General features: G+C 46.6%; 2 protein-coding genes and 1 non-coding gene across 10 annotated transcripts in view; all 3 read left to right on the forward strand.

The window, feature by feature from the left end:
• Nucleotides 1-234, forward strand: part of EEF2K (eukaryotic elongation factor 2 kinase) — a 63,130-nt gene extending 62,896 nt beyond the window's left edge. Inside the window, exon 18 of the mRNA XM_049639150.1 lies at nt 1-234. This exon is cut by the window's left edge and continues 2,777 nt beyond it. The gene's annotated coding sequence lies outside the window, so the exon portion shown is untranslated.
• Nucleotides 235-10,841: 10,607 nt separating this feature from the next.
• On the forward strand, nt 10,842-10,923 carry TRNAL-AAG (transfer RNA leucine (anticodon AAG)). Its single transcript has one exon. It is a non-coding gene; the product is annotated as a tRNA-Leu (tRNA).
• A 168-nt stretch (nt 10,924-11,091) lies between these two features.
• The window catches only part of POLR3E (RNA polymerase III subunit E), a 33,695-nt gene continuing 25,377 nt past the window's right edge, over nt 11,092-19,409 (forward strand). For 3 of the 8 annotated variants that reach the window (XR_007459670.1, XR_007459671.1, XM_049639155.1), the window contains exons 1-3: nt 11,092-11,252; nt 17,235-17,308; nt 18,628-18,678. Coding sequence is in view for 6 of the 8 variants with exons in the window: in XM_049639155.1 (XP_049495112.1) it covers nt 17,273-17,308; nt 18,628-18,678 (87 nt within the window). In the remaining 2 variants the exon portion in view is untranslated. Of the gene's footprint in view, nt 11,253-11,359; nt 11,894-17,234; nt 17,309-18,627; nt 18,679-19,409 lie in introns of those variants that run through there. The other 5 variants (XM_049639151.1, XM_049639154.1, XM_049639156.1 and 2 more) reach the window with 4 other exon arrangements.

Below are 19,409 nucleotides of genomic sequence, written 5' to 3' on the forward strand. Positions count from 1 at the left end.
AATCAAATGCTTACAAAGGTACATGCAGCTTGTGTGGGGGGAAAGGAGACAAAATATGCATAATCTCTGCGTGGATTTGTCCCCGTTACTCATGTTTCCAGTCTCAAGGTAACTATTTAACCTAGCAAAGGTAGACACTGGGTAGGATCCAAAGAAGTGGCTTGTGTCATCAATTTACTTTTGCATATGTATTAAGTTCCATTTTGTCTGTTCAAATAAAGTGGTTTCTTTCTTTCCGGTCTCAAATTCAAATGTCTCCTAGTAACAAGGAATGCAGTGGCTGCCTGGAGGGCTCAGGCCCCATCTCAAAGGAGCAGCTGTGATTCAGCTCCAAATGATGGTCACCATGGGAAGTGTGGGCCCAATGTCGCCCCATTTTCCATTTTTTCTATGGCTGCTGAAATTGGATTTGTTAATGCAAGGTCTCCTAATTTTTAATATTTCTAATAAATTCTAATTTTCTAAAAAAATGTGTCTAGATTTTAGATTTGGCCTATATGTTGTCCTTTTGCTTTAAAGTATGTGAACCTGTTTTTTTTTTTTTCCTGATTTTTCTTATCCATAAAACAGAAAGAATAATCTTTACATTTCAGAGTGATCATTAGCCTCAGAGGAGATAATGCATGTTAAAGATGCTATGTGATCCAAAACTTAAGAAAATCTTGGTCACTGGTAGGATCATTTGGTTTCAAACTAATGCGTTTTGTTTTTTTTTTTTTTTAATTTTTTTTTCAACCTTTTTTTTTTTTTTTTTTTTTTTTTTTTTAATTTATTGTTGGGACAGAGAGAGACAGAGCATGAACGGGGGAGGGGCAGAGAGAGAGGGAGACACAGAATCGGAAACAGGCTCCAGGCTCCGAGCCATCAGCCCAGAGCCCGACGCGGGGCTTGAACTCACGGACTGCGAGATCGTGACCTGGCTGAAGTCGGACGCTTAACCGACTGCGCCACCCAGGCGCCCCCAAACTAATGCGTTTTTAACTTTAAGAAATTTGAACTGGGGCGCCTGGGTGGCTCAGTCGGTTAAGCGTCCAACTTCGGCTCAGGTCATGATCTCACGGTTCATGAGTTCAGGCCCCGCTCTGAATTCAGGCTCATGAGTTCAGGCTCTGTGCCGACAGCTCAGGGCCTGGAGCCTGCTTCTGATTCTGTGTCTCCCTCCCCTCAGCTCCTCCCCTGCTCACACTCTGTCTCTCTCTCAAAAATAAATAAAGATTAAAAAAAAAAAATTAAAAAAACCCTGAACTCAGGCCTAGTAGATTGAAGTCACACACTTAGGTCCATTTGTTCCTGAGTCCCCACTAAAATGATAGGAAAGAGATTTTCTTCTTTTTTTGTTTTATTTATTTTTCAAAAATGTTTTATTTATTTTGAGAGAGAGTGCAAGCAGGGAAGGGGCAGAGGGCAGAGAGAGGAGGACTGAGGATTCAAAGCAGGCTCCGTGCTGACAGCAGTGAGCCCCATGTGGCTGGAATCCACAAACTGGGAGATCATGACTTGAGCCAAAGTCAGACGCTCAACCAACTGAGCCACCCAGACACCCCAGGAAAGGGATTTTTTTTTTTAATGGCATAAGCCAATGAGTCTGGAAAGCAAAGGGACTGTAATTGAATTAGCGTGTAGAACCCTGCTGCCCCCAAGGGCTGAGAAATTGGCACCAGGAACCTCTGGAAGGGGCAAGGGGAAATAAAATGGGGCTAAAATAGAGGGTCAGTTGGAAGACTTAAAGTATCAAACTGCTAGACCAGCTCACCTCCCCTGTGTAGCCAACCAGCTGCCTGTCACCCTGCAGAAGCCTGGGGTGCCAGGTGTGGTAGCGTCTGGTTCTCTACAGAAAAGAGGGTTAAGTGGAAGTTTCCATATTGGAGGTAGAAGCTTCACTAGCCACCTTTCCCCCTCTATGCTCCCAGGCACTGGCCACCTGACTGACACTCCTGGCAGAAGGCAGACCATTGGAGAAATCTCTATGGAATCTGAGATGAACTACTCCTAGGTACTTGCTCCTAATGAAGCAGGCTAGAGGGGAGCACCTTGTGGGAGAGGCCACAGCCACCAGGCCCCATCCACATCCACAGGAATTCCCAAACTATTCAGCCAGCCAAAGATCCATATGTAAGGATCCATAAGCATTTCATACAAAAGACACCAGAACAAACCAACAGAAGAAACCATCTTGGAGGAAACAACGTGCAGGAAGAAGAAAACCTTAAGAGACAAAAAACTATTATTCATTTCCTTAGATAAGATATTGCAGGGGCGCCTGGCTGCCTCAGTCAGTGGAGTACGTGTGACTCTTAATCAGGGTTGTGGCTTCGAGGCCTGCGTTGGGTGTAGAGATTACTTAAAAATAAAATCTTGAAAAGAAAAAGATAATTGCATCCACAAAAAGAGCAGGTGCATTTCTAAAAATTCACACAATAGGAGCACCTGGGTGGCTCAGTCGGTTAAGCGTCCGACTTCGGCTCAGGTCATGATCTCATGGTTCACAAGTTCAAGCCCCATGTGGGGCTCTGCTGACAGCTCAGTGCCTGGAATCTGCTTTGGATTCTGTGTCTCCCCCTCTCTCTGCCACTCCCCCACTCGTACTCTGTCTCTCTCTCAAAAATGAATAAACATTACAAAAATAAAAATTCACACAACCAAAGAGCTCTTGTAAATTAAGTATACTCTTACAGAAATTAGTAACTTAATAAAAGAATTGGAAAATAATGGACATCTCCCAAGAAGTGGAATAAAAACAACAAAAAGGATGGAAAAAGTGAGAAAATACTAGAAGTCAGAGGAACAAAGTGAGCTGTACAACTGTTTTACAATGGAACACTTAAAATTGTCATCACTTTTGCTTTGTGGAGAAATTAGCTAAGGACAGCCCAAGATTATATGTGTGTAGTTTTTTGTTTCCTTTTTAAGATTTTTAAGTAATCTCTACACCCAACATAGGGCTCAAACTTACAACCCCATGATCCAGAATTACGTGCTGTACTGACTGAGCCAGCCAGGTGCCCCTGTGTGTATACTTTTTTAATGATCTTTTCCTTGACCATTTAAAATTTGGGAACAGAATTCTAAGACCTTAATTTCATAGATGAGATTTTCAAATAGGCTTTTCATAGAAATTGAACTTGCATCTAGATATAGTTGTCACTTTTACTAAATTATATTTGCCACGTGTTGATTCAAATTTAAAGAAGCGGGGTGCCTGGGTGGCTTAGTTGGTTAAGCATCCAACTTTGGCTTAGGTCATGATCTCATGGTCCATGAGTTCGAGCTCTGTGTGGAGCTCTGTGCTGGAGCCTGCTTGGGGTTCTGTGTCTTCCTCTCTCTCTGCCCTTCCCCCCCTCTCGTGTACTGTCTGTCTCTCAAAAATGAATAAACATTAAAAAATAATAAGAATAAAATAAAATTTAAAGAAGTGAAGGGCGCCTAGGTGGCTCAGTTGGTTAAGCATTGGACTCTTGATTTCAGCTCATGTCGTGATTTCACTGTTTGTGAATTTGACCCCAGTTGGGCTCTGTGCTGATGGTGTGGAGCCTGCTTAGGATTCTCACCTTCTCCCTCTCTCTTTGTCCTGCTCGCATGTGCTCTTTGTCTCTCTCTCTCTCAAAAGAAATAAGCTTAAAAAAAATAAAATTGAAGGGAGTGAACTCAGCAGTAAGCGAATACTTTTCCTGTAACACAGTGAAGGTTCCAGAGGTTCGGTTTCTTTCCTTCTACCTTGACGTACTTATAAGTGTTTCACATCACCAAAGGGAGCTCATTAAGTCTGGTTAGGACCTGGTCTGTTGTTTTGTTCGGTTGGTTGGTTTTGGTTTTTTTTACAAGCCATTTGAAGCATCCACTTATTTTTCTTCCTCTACACTTCTTCTTTCAGACTTAATGAGCATTTTTACTTTTCCCAATTATAAACTAAATTCTAGAGAATTGGAGCATTTAAAATTAAGTAGTATCTGTTGGAAAAAAAGAAATGTAATTGTCTTAAAAGAAATAAAAAAAAAAAAAGTCTAGGGGCCTAAATTAAGAGTTTGAGAAAGTAGAGGGGAAAGACTCTTTAAAAAATCAAGAATAGTTCTGAGAACTGCAGGATGTGTGTTTTCCAGAATAATAGGGCCCATGACTACCTAACACAATGGATAAGTTTAGATCTATGCCAAGATTCATCTTCATGAAATTTCAGAACACTGTGGATAAAGGATCCTGGAAGCTTCCAGAGGGAAAGAATCAGTTTCATACAAAAGATTGAGAATCAGAATGACATCAAACATCATCTTAACAGTAACATTGGAAGATGATGCCTTCTAAATTCTGGGGAAAATGCTCTTAACCTACACTCATATGTCCAACTATCAATCAAGTATAAGGGTAGAATAAAGACATTTTCAGACCTACAAATTTTCAAAAAATTCATCTTTCATGTACGCTTTCTCCAGAAGACACTGGAGGATTTGCTCTCTCAAAGGAAGGCTAGCATGTGTGGAAATAACAAGAAATGCATGGGGTCCGGCACTATATTGAGGCGAAATCACACCCTGAAGCGTGTGGGATGATCCCAACATGGTGGGCTTGCCCTAAACTTAAGGAGTTTACAGCCCTGTGGGGGCACGTGGCCTGCTCAGTCAGTAGAACATGCAAATCTTTTTTTTTTTTTAATTTTTTCTAATGTTTATTTTAGAGAGAGAGAGCAAGCAGGGGAGGGGCAGAGAGAGAGAGAGAGGGAGACACAGTATCCGAAGCAGGCTACAGGCTCCCAGTTGTCAGCACAGAGCCCAACACAGGGCTCCAACCCACAAACCGCGAGATCATGACCTGAGCCGAAGTCTGCCGCTCAAGCTACTGAGCCACCCAGGCGTGCCAGAACGTGCAACTCGTGATGTCAGGGGTCCTGAGTTTCAGCCCCATGCTGGGAATAGTTTGCTGGGGAAAAAAACAAATTAAAAAAAAAGTTTATAGGCTTGACGAGGGAGAAATGTCTTCAAGAAGCTGAAGCGATAGACTGCCTTATATGTCTGTGTGGCAAGGATGGACAATCTGAAGTTGAGTTAGGTATGAATCCATAGAAACTAGACACATTTTTTTCATAAGGCGATTGTTAACTATAAACATTTTCCAGAAAAGGAAAAATAACAGTTGAGTGTATAGCTAAGCTTGAGCTTAGTGCGTGGCATTTACTAATTACTGCACAAATGATATCACAATATGAATATTTGGAGGCCTGGGATCAGGGAATGTTTGTGATAGTGGAATTAGGGATGGTTAGAGTTCAATTCTTACCTTCCTTGGTAAGAAACCAGTCAGGAATGCCTAAAACAGGGGTGGGGGAGTGGGGAAACGATGTAAGTATGTTGTTTAGACATTTGGAGATAAACATCAGAAGAATCAGCTGAAAGTTGAAAGTGGTTGCCTGGGATGGAAGGGGGAGGCAGGCATACAGCTGATTTTGATAACAAGCCTTATAGAATTGATATACACACGCATGGCTTTGATTCAATTAAAGTAAGAATTTAAAATATACTAAGTTGGGGCACCTGGGTGGCTCAGTTGGTTGAGCATCTGACTCTTGATATCAGCTCAGATAATGATTAAATGGTTTGTGGGATCAAGCCCTGAGTAGGGCTCTGCGCTGACAGCAAGAGCCTGCCTGGGAGTCTCTCAATCTCTCTCTCTCTCTCTCTCTCTCTCTCTCTCTCCCCCCCTCTCTGCCCTTCCCCTGCTCTCGCTTTCTCTCTCTTAAAATAAATAAAACATTTAAAATAAAATAGGGGTGCCTGGGTGGCTCAGTCGGTTAAGCGTCCGACTTCTGTTCAGGTCATGATCTCACAGTTTGTGAGTTCGAGCCCCACATCAAGCTCTGTGCTGACAGCTCAGAGCCTGGAGCCTGTTTCAGATTCTGTCTCCCTTTCTCTGTGCTCCTCCCCCACTTGTATACACACACACTCACACTGTCTCTCTCCCTCTCTCTCAAAAATAAACATTAAAATAATAAAATAAAATATCCACGAAGTTAAAAATACGAAATTAAATTTTCTAAGTTAAAAACTCGCTATAGTAATTAAATGTATTGAGCATCTACTATGTTTTGACTCTAAGGCACCATTGATCTTAAGATATACCATTAATTTATGAATAAGAAAAAAACACTGAAAATAAACCATCTGCCATTGGTCACAGGATGCAGGTCAATTGTAGAGACATTAAAATGTGAAGGACAAGTCTTAGAAATGATATACAGTATGTCAGACTTTGCACTGGGCATATAAAGTTATCTCTAACCCTATAACAAATGTCAGTATTATCATGACCATTTCACAGATGAGAAAAAGGAGGCTTAAAGGGGTCCCTTTGCAAATGCATTTGCCAAGAATGTTTTAGTTAATCAAGAAAGAAAGTTAGAGATGCCTGGGTAGCTCAGTTGAGCATCAGACTCTTGATTTTGGCTTAGGTCATGAGTTTATGGTTCCTGAGATACAGCCCCAAAATGGGATTCTCTCTCTTCCTCTGCTTGGGATTCTCTCTCTCCTCTCTCTCTCTGTCCCTCCCCTTCTCTCTCTCGCTCTCAAAATAAATAAACATTTTTTAAAAAAAAAAGGAAAGTTGAAGGTTTAAAGATCAGATGTGGCCATAGTTCCAACATGAACAATGCCACCTGCTGCTGTGTTATTCCCGTGACCTACCAGCATCTTCCTGGGACACCAGGAGTGTGTTTGCAAAACTAGAACTTAAAGGAATTGAGGAAGGGTGCCACCACCAGCGGAGTCTGCAGCATAATGTGACTCAACACAGGACATCTTAACACAGATGGGTGTTTGAGTGGTCAAGGGGTGAGGTTACTGCATGCCCCAATTTACCAGGGAGAGCCCTAGTTCACTCCCGTGTCCCAGTTTTCCTTCCAATTAAGCATTTGTTCCAGAAAAAAAAGAGTGCTCTGGGCACCATGCTAAGGGCGTATGCTCTGCACACAACTGAAGTGTGTCTCCTTCAAGAACAAATTTCCTTTGGGGGAGGGCTGGGTGATCACTTGAGTTCCTTGGTGGTAGGTAACTCTATGCTGGCTAACTTTAGCAAAGAAGCAATTTGGGGGGAAGGAAGTAGCTTTTAACAGAATGGAAGCTTACAGAATGAAAGAATCAGGGGGAGGTACCAGGGTGAGTGTGCAGATCCAGGAAGGAGAAGGTAACTGATGGTCTGAAGTTCAGTCTATCACCCTGCTAGTGAGCTAAAAACCCTGTGGTATCCAGATTCAGATTCCCAGGCTAAAGCCTCTGATTGGTCCAGTCGGGTCTTGTGCCCACCCCCTTAGCCCTTTGATGGACTGTTCCTCCAGGACCATAGGGAGGTTTCCCCAAAGGAAAATCAATATTGGAACCAGAAAATGGGGAAAAGGATTCTGGGAAGGAAAAAAACAACTGATTCCCACCCAGACAGAGTATTCCCTTTCATGAGGAAGAGGAAAAGGGCCTTGAAAGTTAAAGGAGAGTGTTGAGGAAAATTTTCAGATGGTTTTGTGGCAAGCCTATGTCAAAATTTTATTACAATCTTGCTGCAAGAATGGTCCAAAGATTCATATTTGGTAGGAAAATGTTCAAAAAGTGTACTTTTTAATACAGTATTACCTACATAGAGCAAATTGCACAGTCTTAAGTATACAACTTGATGAACTTTGAGCATTTACAGCACCCCAGAAAGTTCCCTTGGGCCTCTTCCCAAGCAATAATACCCCCACCCACTCCTTCCCCACCCCACACACAGTGACCAATCTTTTGGCCTCTGTCCTGGTAGACACATTCTATAGGAAATGATTAAATTGAAAAGAATGTTCAGTAAAAGTTCACTATGCTCTTGACTGACAGATGAGAGTCAATTGAGTGGGTAGAAAGCTAGCTTTACGGCACAAATCTCAATGCTATCAAATGTCATAAGAAGAAGCTTAAGCATTTTATCAGGAACATTAATTTCTTTCCAGAAGGAGATTCGTGCAGAAAGGGTTTGTCTCAATCCAGGTTTAGGATAATTTTCCTTTTATAGGAGCAAGAGAGTGAAGAATGGAGGGATCCAGGACTGAGTCCCCATGCCCATCCTCGCTGCCTGCAGCTGAGGGTTTATGACATAGAGACAGCCAGTCTTCACCTGACAGGCCCTAGATTGGGGGTGGGGGGAGAAATGGGCAGTGTCTGACCTGTGGTGCTTCTCCCCTCCATCTGCCCCATTAACCAGGGGCAGAGAAGTAGGCATAGCAAGGGATAGTCAGGGTTTCAGCCCTTCCCTCCACCTCCCTACTTAAAGCTGCTAGGACAGACCCTGCTGGAACAGACCCTCAAGACCCTCCTGTGGGCCCAGGAGTTCTGATACAACATTTTGCTTTTCCTGCTTATTACTTTCACATCTGATTCTCACAGACAGCTGTGTAGTAGGGCTGGGAGACTGCAAGAAACTCCCAAACGGAGGCCCTGGGCTCGGCCTTTCGGAATCGACCTGCATCTGTGTAGACTCCCTGTTAAATACCCCATCCAGTGTGTATTAGTAGAGACAGACGTGAATTGCTCCAGAATGTTCTGTCAGAAATATCTCTAGCTTCATTTGAGCCCCTACCATACAAGGAGGGGTGTGTGTGTGTGTGTGTGTGTGCTATTTCTTACAATGGATAGCTACCAGGTAGCACTAGCTTTAGCAGAAAAGGGGTATTTATTGCAATGATAAAAGGATGTCTCCAAGAATGTGAATCCCACTGGGTTCTAGGAAGGGTCTTGAGCTGGCAGTCAGAAACCCTTTAGGATTTTTCTATGACTCTGCTTTTCTCATCGTATCATTCTTTCTTTTTCTATGCATTAGCTTTCTCTACTCCAATCCATTTCACAAAATATGGCCATCCCAAATGCCCCTTTCTCCCTTGTTCTAGTCAGTCCTGGACACTAATGCTTAACACTGTAACACTTAAAATGGTCAAATTAACAAACAGGAAATCACCATGTTTCAGTTCAGATTCTTAAAAGAGAATCTGAATCCTATATCTACCATAGAGCCCACTGGCCATGGTGTGGCAGGGCCAGGGGGTCACAGCACAATGGTGACACTCAGGAATCTACTCTCCAGGCTGGTCAGGCAATTCTTAGAAAAGTGAGCTTAGGCAGAGATTTCAGCAATTATCCTTCACCATGGGGATATTTCCTTTTGGAAAACCCAGCTCACAACTCACAGAGTCCCTCCTAGTACTAAAACACTGTGACTGGATTAATGTTCTATTGATCTGAAGAACTATTCCTCATTTAGCTTTGAATCCCCTGCGTCCTCAACAGACGGCTGGCTGCTTCTGTATTTTTTAAGGATTCCTTTAAAAGCAGCAAACTCTCCTCATGCAATGAAATGTTTGCCTATCAATATTTATGTTAAAGGTAGGTGGGGAAAAAAAGTGGGTTGAGGAAGAATTGAAGAGAAGGAGAAATATCGAATGCCCAAATGTTAGGGTATGTGCCAACTGTTTATTAACCAGAAACTTGCATATAACAATGTAATATAAACAACCTATATGTCCATATTCACATCATGGAATAAATTAAATCTACATGCATGGTGATAGACCTCATAATGTTGGAGTAGAAAAGCAAGTTGCAGAATGATCTTGGCATAATAATATTTATGTAAATGAAAAACATACAGAAGACCATTCAATATATTGACTCTATATATTTTCCATGAGTGTGTATATATATGTATATACACACATACAAATATCTATATTATATCTATAGGTATTAATATAGATTCATACATAGATATATACACACACAAATATCTATGTAGGCATAGACATAGTTATGAAATTATAAGAAATGGATTGAATACACATCAAATCATAATAATAGTTATAGCCAAGGGAGGATGTTTGGGAAGGAGGCTTTATTTTTAATTTGTAATTGTCTAGTATATTTCTATTTTTTTAATTTTTTAATTGTCTAGTATATTTTAACTGGAGTTTTTAAAGGATAGCATATTCATACCGTTTCCTGTGTACCTTTTAATAAAAAGTATATACATAGGAAAAGAATTGGAAGTGAAATGCCACAATATTAGGTGGGTGGGAATGTGGATAATTATTTTTTCTTTGAACTTTTTCTGTATTTTTAAATATCTATTTACATCAATATGGATAGATATTTTTAAAGTATATTTGGGTGGAAAAACGGTAGCATATCAATAGTAATAGTATGATGATATTTATGTAAAAACCCATACACACACACACACACACACAAAACATCAATTTCCTATGGATATATATATATATATATATACATATATCCACATATCTATATCTATCTATCTATCTCCACATAAATTCACAGCAAAAAGTTCAGAAAGACACATAGTAAGTTGAGAACAATAGTCATTTCTGTGGATGAGACCTAGGAGGAGGGTCAAAGGTCAAAGAGCATTTGTACCTTATCTGCATAGTTCTCATATTTTGCAATACTTCACTTACTAGTTGAGTAACTAACAGTTAAAACACACAACTTTTCCGAGAAAACTGCCTAAGCCAGCTCCCCTGGTTTAGCCTTCCGAGCCCCCTGGTGCGAGTTACTGGCGAATCCACCATTTCTTCCGGTGATACGTGGCTCCGCCTGAGGTCACCAGGTTAAACAGCCGACTAAGAACACGGATTCTTAAACTGCTTTTTACTCTAAAATCTATTTGAAACAAATCTGGGTCTAAATATTGGAGCAAATATTTTCTTTTAAATACTTGATATGTTTGAAATAGCTCTACCGGAATAAATTGAAATACAAAACATGCCAGTAGAATTTGCTTCTAAAAGTATTAAGTAGTTTCTCGGAACAACATTGCCACAACTGGGTAGCGTGGCCGAGCGGTCTAAGGCGCTGGATTAAGGCTCCAGTCTCTTCGGGGGCGTGGGTTCGAATCCCACCGCTGCCAGCACTGCTTTTTCCCTTTTTGTCCCTACCGCCTTCCTGCCGGGCTCTGTATCTGCTGTTTTTGTTGGCTCATCAGCACCCCCTGCTGCCAGACCCGGCAGACGGCCTGCATGAATGGAGAGGCGGAGGGGGCGGGGCCACGCGCGCCGGGGCGGGGCATTGTGGGTAAAAGGAAGCGCTAGGCCCGGCCCCGCTCCCCCCACGTGTCCGCTGGAGTTTCTCCACCAGCAACATGGCCGCTGCCTAAGAGAAGAGCAGGGCCGCCGCCGCCTCTGCAGCCCGCGGGTACCTGGGCCGTTGCCGCCGCCCGCGCGCGGCCCCCGCGGAGAGGTGAGTGCCGAGCAGGCAGCGCACGCCCGTGCTTGAGCCGGGCCGCACTCGCGAGGTGGGCCTGGGCTGGGCTGCCGAGTAGGCCGGGAGGCCCGCGCCGAGCCCAGGGGCTGGGGGCCTCTCAGGACTCGGGCGGGAAGGATGGACGGCTGACCTCCGTTGATCCGGGCCGGCCGCGGCCTCAGACCTCGGTCCTGCCCGGTAGTCGAGGACGCCGCGGGCGAGGCTGCCGGCGGTGACTCAGGGTCTAGCCACCTTGCCCCGCCCGGCCCAGGCGGGCATCCCTACGGGAGCACCTGTCCGAAGGCAGCCGGTGTCCCGCCAGCGCGGCTACTCGTGCGGATGGTCAGGGACGGGGTCTGACCACCCGTGAGGGAGGCGAAGCCCATTGGACAGTGTGGCCCGGGGCCGACGACCCGCCCCGCTGGGCAGGGGGAGGGTACCCAAAGCCTGCCCGGGCCCCTTTCTCGCCGCTGAACCAGATCAGCCTCCGCCCGGCAAGGCCCGGCATTCTTCATTCATCTATTCAGGCCACCATTCAGCGTTAACTGAGAGCCAGCAACGTGCGGCGGATACGGCCCTGACCATTTGGTCGGAGGAGGTGTCAGCAAGCACGTCAAGTAAACCAGTACATAAACAAGGTCGTTCAGTTATATTAGCTTTAGAATCGTTGGGTGATAGAGGAGATCTTAGCAGTCGCCACAGTTTCTTCGTCTGTAAAATGGGGATAATAAAATGTCCTACCTCGTAGGGCTGTTGATGAGGGCTAAATAGGGTAAGGCGCGAGAAGCCCCAGCTCGCTGCGTTTGATGTGTGGCGGCGTTATATCCTACGTTGGAAGAAAACATGTTGCCGAGTAATAACAAAGTTCCCTGCGGGTTACATTTATTACTTTTTTTAACCCTCACTGTAGTCCTGGGGGGATCTGTACTTTCATTATCCCCATTTTAGGGATGAAAATAGCGAGACTTTTCGAGATTAAGCAATCCCAGGTGGGCCATGGCTGGAAGTAGTTGAGGTGGGATTTGAACCGGGGTAGTTCTGCTCTGAGAGTCCAGGCTCTTACCCACTATACCATACTGCCTATTACTTGAGAGGTGTGCAGCATAGTGGTTAAGAAAGGGATCATTGACATCAGCCGGACCCAGGTTTCTGCTCTGGTTCTGCTTTCCTCCAGCACTGTGACCTTGGACGAATTACTTATACTCTCTGAATCTTCGTTTCCTCTTTTCTTAATTGGGAATGATGAATCTTGACTTAAAAGACTATTGAGAAGATGAGAATGTGTGTGAAGTCTTTAGAGAAGGGTCTGATGCTCAATTAAGGGCTAATTAGTTCTTTTTCTCAAGGCTAACTCTTTAACAGAGGTGGCCCAGAGAGGGGAGATGCCTTGCCCTGGAGGCACAGAGGCAGTTAGAATCCTGGCCTTGAGACCCTTTGCCTTGGGGCACTCTCCTCTTAACTGTGTTGTATTTTGTCCTCTCCCCCCAGTAGCTGGAGAGTCTTTGAAATTGCCTGTGCATTTATGATTGGATGACAGGTTAGATTCCTAGGCACACAGGGATACACCCAGGTGTGGTATTTAGGTATTTCCCTTGGCTCCACCTGCTACCCTTGTCCCCTTTACATTTGTTGGCAGCTCCCTGTTGGGGGAAATTTTGTGTGCCCAAGGCCATGGAGCCACCCCCAGAATACCATTATGGCTGCAAGATGCCCGGTTGAGCCAGGGTGGTCATTGGTAGACACTACAGTTGGGGAAGCTTGACTTGTGGCTGGGAAGCCTGCTTCTGCCTGGGCCATAGCCTCTGTCTGTTCTCAAGTACCCATGAGGCCCACACTGTGAGGCCACCAGTCTCTGGTTGGGCCTGAGTCAGGCTTACTGGGTTAAGGGTCTGTAACCACCTGATTTCACGTACTCATTTATTTAATTATTCTTTGTACTGTATTGAGTGTCTACTTCATGCCAGGCACTGTTCTAGGCACTGGGAGAACAGCGTGAATTTTAAAAAGACTAACACTGGGGTGCCTGAGTGGCTCATTTGGTTAAGTGTCCAACTCTTGATTTCTGCTCGGGTCATGATCTCGTGGTTGGTAGGATCGGCCCCGCATCAGGCTCTGCGCTGAAGGTGCGGAGTCTGCTAGCCTGCTTGGGAATCTCTCTCTCTCTCTCTCTCTCTCTCTCTCTCTCTCTCTCTTTCTCTCAAAATAAATAAAATTTAAAAAAAAAGATAATAATCCTTATAACAACTTGATGAAGTACGTATAATCATCTCCACTTTATGGTTGAGGTAATTGAAGCGCTGAGAGAGCCACGTGGAGCTTCTGTTCTAGTGCAGAAGGTGGACAACACATAAGCAGGTAGGATAGGTAGTTGCAGACTGTGATAAGAACCATGAAGGGAATAAAATGGAGGTGGTGGTGACTGGGAACCAGTTGGTGGAGGAGCTCTTTAAGATGGGTGGTCAAGGAACCTCTCCTCCTGGAAGGGGGTTGGGTGGCAGTGATACCTAATGAAAAAGATCCAGCTTTGAAAACACCTGGGGAAAATTGGTGGCATGCAAAGGTCCTGAGACAGGCTGGGGCCTGGCCTCTTGGAGGCCCAGCAAGTGGCTACCTGGCCACGTAGCTAGTGAGAGAAAGGCAAGGCCAAGATCATATAGGGCCTTGGGGCCATGGAAGGGAATTTAGATTTTATTCTATGTGGCAGTTGAAGCGTTTTGAGCAGGAGAATGATGTGCTTTACTTTTCTGCAGGGACAACTCTGGCTGTCTCTGAGAGGGCTGGAGGTAGAAAAGAGGAGCCTCAGGGAAACTTGTTGAAGGGGTACTTTTCTTTCTTTCTTTCTTTCTTTCTTTCTTTCTTTCTTTCTTTCTCTCTTTCTTTCTTTTAACTTTATCAAGAGAGAGAGAGAGAACGAACGAACGAGAACACAAGCCGGGGAGGGGCAGAGAGAGAAGGAGAGAGAGAATCCCAAGCAGGCTCCACAGGGTCAGGGCTCGAACCTACGAACCGTGAGATCATGCCCTGAGCCGAAACTAGAAGTGGGATGCTTACTGAATTGAGCCAGCCACGCACCCCAGAAGGGGTACTTTTAAAATCGTGGATCAAGATTTATTAGTAAATGGCGCCTGGCTGGCCCAGTCTGTGGAGCATGTGGCTTTTGATCTCTTCGTGGTGAGTTGGAGCCCCATGTTGGGCACAGAGATTACTTAAAAAAAAAAAATTTATTAGGGGGATGTAAAATCGCCTTAGAGGATTGTTACCAGTATGTTTAATTTTAATGGGCGAGGGGAGAAAACACCACTGCCCCACATATAGTAGGGGCAGTTATGGCTGTGTGAAGCCTTGGTTTAGTTACGTAATTTTGTGTATGTTCTGGGTCCTGTGTATGAAATGGATTTCTTACTAGAGGTTTTAGGCTGAAAACTTGGAAAGCCACCGCGTTGGATGCTGTTGGCTGGGAGGCTGAAAGGAAGTGAGAACCCTGTGTGGCCCTGGTCACTGTACCGTGGGAGGGGGGAGGAGCGCCAGCTCCAGGTCGGCCCGCCTCCCTGAGCTCCCCAGGGACCAGGGGAGAGGCCAGCAGAGCACAGCTAGGGAGCCCAGCAACAGCCAAGAAAGCCGGTTTCTCAGGAATGATTACGTCAGGGGAACCTCCCAGGCTACGCCTCTTGTACGTGTGACCCGTTCCACTCGGGTGGAAGTTCGCAGTCTCTGTTGTCCACAGAACCAGCTCAGAGGAGCGAGGTGCTTGACATACATCGGCGGCACTTGGCGACCAGCGCAGATGGGCAGGAGCGGGCACCTAAAACTGTCGGTTTGGGGCTTCTGGTTTACATCTAGGCCTCCAGCCAGAACTGTTGAGGTAGCCGGCTTCCCCTGGCCTGCTTCTTGCCTCCTCGAGTCTTCCTCCACTCAGAAACCTGTGGTAGCTCCCCATTAAGTAGCCTTCCTGTGGTTCGTTTATTCAGAAAGCAGGTATGTAGGGAGTGCCTGCTGTGGGCTCGGGGGGATACAGCAAGGGACAGAATAGAGCAGAGCCTCTGCCTTCGTGTAATTTGTGGCCTAGTGGCAGTGGGGGTGGGGACAGGTGATAAATACAGAGCTATAAACTGTCAGGTGGCGATGTGTGCATCAGAGCAGGGACGGGAGTTGGAGGGGGGTGTTGCAATTTTGGATAGGGTGGACAGAGAAAGTCTCAGTGGTGAGGTGACATTTGAGCAAAAACCTGGAAGAGGTGAGGGAGGGAGCCATGAGGCTCCCAGGGTAGAATTGTTCCCAAGGCCTGAGGTTGGGGAAGAGGGAGGAAGGGAGCCCGGGGGAGGCTAGGTCTGAGAGGGAAAGGGGCCGTGGTGTCAACAGGTGCGTCATAAAGACTTGAGCTTCTGCCCTGAGTGGGACAGGAGGCCTTCAAGGCAGAGGCGTGACAGGCTGCGACATGACTTTCAGAAGGGTCACTGGCACTGGCTGTGGAGATGGGCAGAGATCATAGCGTCTCAGGTGGGGCAGGGAGAGCATTTATTTAGGCCATTGCTGTCATGCAGGCAGACGTTGGAGCTGTCTGGACTGGGGAGGTAGCAGTGGGGGTGCCCAGACCCCAGACCTACCTTAAAGGTAGAGCTGACCGGAGTTGTTGGTGTGGGGTGATGGGAACAGAGGCCTCAGGGATGGGGCTGGTGTTGGTGCCGAGCAGGCTGAGTTTAGAACGTGTATCTGGAATGCATGAGATGATTTCAGGTGGTGCAGCTCAGCCATTGAATCCCACTCCTGGTGAAGGTATTACGCCCTTTTAAGTTTATTTTGAGAGAGAGAGAGCAGGTGAGAGCAAGTGCAGGAAGGGCAGAGAGAATCCCAAGCAGGCTCCATGTGACTCAGGTCTCGAACTCACAAACTGGGAGATCATGACCTGAGCCGAAATCAAGACTTGGACGCTTAACCAACTGAGCCACCCAGGCTCCCTGATGCCCTTTTAAATATTGACTAGCTCAGTTAAGTAGATGAGACAAAAATGGTGATGGTCTTACCCAGAACTAGGGGGCTGGGGGCTGCTGGGATTCTGAAGGGACCCACGTGGGAATATGAAGGGTTAGCCCAGCCAAATTACTCCCCCTCTGCTGTGGAGACCTACAGCCTTTCCTCTCCAGTTGCTTGAGGTGATTCCGGTCACCTGGAATCCCTCCTCCAAATCCTTCTGTCCTTCAGGGCGCAGCCCAAATGCCACCACCCCCCCCCCTTCTCCCCGGCAGGAAGGCCCTTCCCTTGCCTCTGAGTGAGCTCCCCTACCTGTAGTTGTTACCTGGAGTCACATGGCCTGGCTTTGAAGTCCAGTGCATCTTCTTGTTCTGTGGCTTGGCTAATAACGCAAAGCGTCCCTGAGTTCTAGTTTCCCAATAGAAAATGGGGACAGTCAAGCCATCTTTTTTGCGGGGTTGTTGTGTTGAATACATTAAAGTGTGTGAAGAGAGTCATTTTGTGTCACACAAAACGGGAGAATCATCTCACGCGGGGTTAGGCTTAAAGTTCACTTAAAAGTCAAATATCAGACTCAGAGTCATTCTGGAAAGCCTTGGGACTGCCTGCTCTTCCTGTTGGACGTCAGACTTGTCCTTAATGCTTCCTCGTGGCCCCAAACTAGTGCTCGAGTGTTTTCATCATGGCTGTAGACCAGCCAACCTCCATCTTCCTGCCTGGCAGTGAACTCTACTTTGGGAGTGGTCAAAAACCCCTTAAAACTGGTCATTTATTCTTCCCTGTGGGTGCAGACGACATGTGCTGCCTTGGGTCCACCTGTTTGCACCTTGGGTTTAGTGGTTTCTCTTTTTGTTTGCGTTGGCCGTCCATTGTTGACTCCAGAAAAGATGTTGAAAGAGGGTCACTTGCTGTGTCTCAGGCTCTTCCTTCCCAGAGCAGGGCCTGTTGCGGCATGGGCAACCCTGAGTGTTGGCTGAACGACTGACTCAGGCCTCTTGCTCTCCCTTGCAGGTTGAGTCTGAGGATCGTGCGGCTGGCCCCCCCCTAGTATGGCCAATGAAGAGGATGACCCAGTCGTACAGGAGGTAACTGCTGCTTCCCACCTTCTGCCAGGGCCACCAGGGAGAAGTGCCCAGGGATGAGTCCCCTTCCATCTGTCCTCAGGCTGGCCTGGCATCTGTTGGCATCCCAGGGACCCCTAAGCCAGGCTATTCCCTCTTCCTCCAGATACCTGCCTGGCTGAACCCTTCACTTCCTCCCAGTCTCTGATCTGGCATCTCCTTGTCAAAGAGAATTCCCTGACACACCCCGCCGGCTTTGTGTCGCTTTCTCCTGTATGCCTTCCCTGCCCCCACCAGACCCCTGACCATGGCCGTGCCATGTGCTTGGTTATAATACTCACCATCCCCTGGACACAAATCTCCTTCCGCTAGAATGTAGGCTTCACCAGGGAGGGCTTCTGTTCTTTCACCATTGTATCAGCAAAGGCAAGTTCAGTGCCTGTCACTTAGATACTCAGTGGCTATTTGTTGAATGTGTGAATGGGTTTGACAATTCCCCCTTCCTGGGCCCACCAAGAAGTCATTCAACAGTGTTCACTGGATCCATTGTATGTGGGGCGGGGGCTATGACAGCATTGAGGGAGGCACTGTCTTGCCCTCAGGAAACCTAGGATCTGTGGGCAACACTGAAAGGAAGGAGTCTCAAGATGTAGGTGGTGGGAAGGTAGGTTCCAGAGGCGGCCGGATCAGGACACATCCTAGTGCCTCAGGTGGGCCTTTGCACATGCTGTTCCCTCCGCCTAGAATGCCCTTCACACAGGCCTCCCTTGCGCCGATGCCCTTCACTCCTCCTTTGGGCCTCGTGGTGGGAGAAAACATGGTTCATACGAAGAGCCGGCAAGCAGGGAGGTAAAACCGCTGCTCGGTGGGGCAGAGTGGTCAGTGTTGAGAAGAAAGCAAGTTTGGCCAGATCATTCTTGGAGCGGCTCTCGGACCTCCCTAAGAGGGGTGTGACAGGTGGTCCAGGGTAGGTGGTGGAGGGCAGGGGAGGAAGTGCAGCCAAGTGGGTAGGCTGTTCTCTGCCCCAGCCTCATCAGAAAAGCATTTGACCTGGTTCGGGATGCATCCTGATCTGAGCGCCCCTGGGGAAGGTACGTTTTTATTGAGTAATAGTGGCCCTGGGAGGGGGCCAGCAACTCTTGTTCTGGTCTCCCTGGGAGCTGTAGGGAGGGAGGCTGGAGACTTCATCCCCTTTGTTTCTAGCAGTAGCTGAGCTGTTCCCTCCTCCCCCAAACTGCCTCTAGGAGCCACTATCCCTTCCTGAAATCTGAGGAGCGGGGGATGCCGGGGCAAGCCAGGCACTGGTTCTGTCTCCTGCTTAAGTCTTCTTCCCTTGTTCCCAGATCGATGTGTACTTGGCCAAAAGTCTGGCGGAGAAGCTCTATCTGTTTCAGGTAATGATGAGACCTGAGGGTGAAGGGAAACTTCGAGGGTTGGAGTGGGGGGAACCTCAGCCTTGCTGGGTGTTCTGGGCACAGAGTGTGCGATAAGGTGGTTTTCTTGGCCTTTGTGGGCGGGCAGGTTAATAGTCTCTCATTTTGAAGATGGGAAAACCAAGGCAGCTGTGAGAGGCAGAACAGTGTAGTGGTTAAAGCTTGGGCTCTGGGGACAGGCAGCTGCATTGAGGCCCAGCTCCATCGTGACTTAGCTGTGAGCCCTCGAGCCAGGCCCTTAAGCACTCTGTGCCTCCGTTTCCCCGTTTGCAAAATGGTGGCGGTAACACTATACCTGCCCTGTAGGGTCCCCTTTGGGGTGGGGTGCATCCACACTAAAGTGCTCGAAACACTGCCCAACACGGACCTCAGCACCACAGTCTATTTTAGGACAGTTTTGTCCCCTGTCTCCCTTCCTGCCTACATCCCTAGGCAACCACTAACCTGTTTTCTCGCTGGATTTGCCTGTTCTGGATGTTTCATACATACTGAATCATGTCATATGGGCTTTTTTTACTTAGCATCATGTTCTCAAGGTTTACTCATAGCATGTATCAGTGCTTCATTCCTCTTTATGGATGAATAGTACTCCATTGTGTGGATATATACACCACATTTCGTTTATCCATTCACTGATGGGTGTTTGGGTTGTTTCCACTTTGGGCCCATTAAGAACGGTGCTGCTGTGAATG

The sequence above is a fragment of the Panthera uncia genome, chromosome E3 (assembly GCF_023721935.1).
Source record: "Panthera uncia isolate 11264 chromosome E3, Puncia_PCG_1.0, whole genome shotgun sequence".
NCBI classification, from domain to species: domain Eukaryota; kingdom Metazoa; phylum Chordata; class Mammalia; order Carnivora; family Felidae; genus Panthera; species Panthera uncia.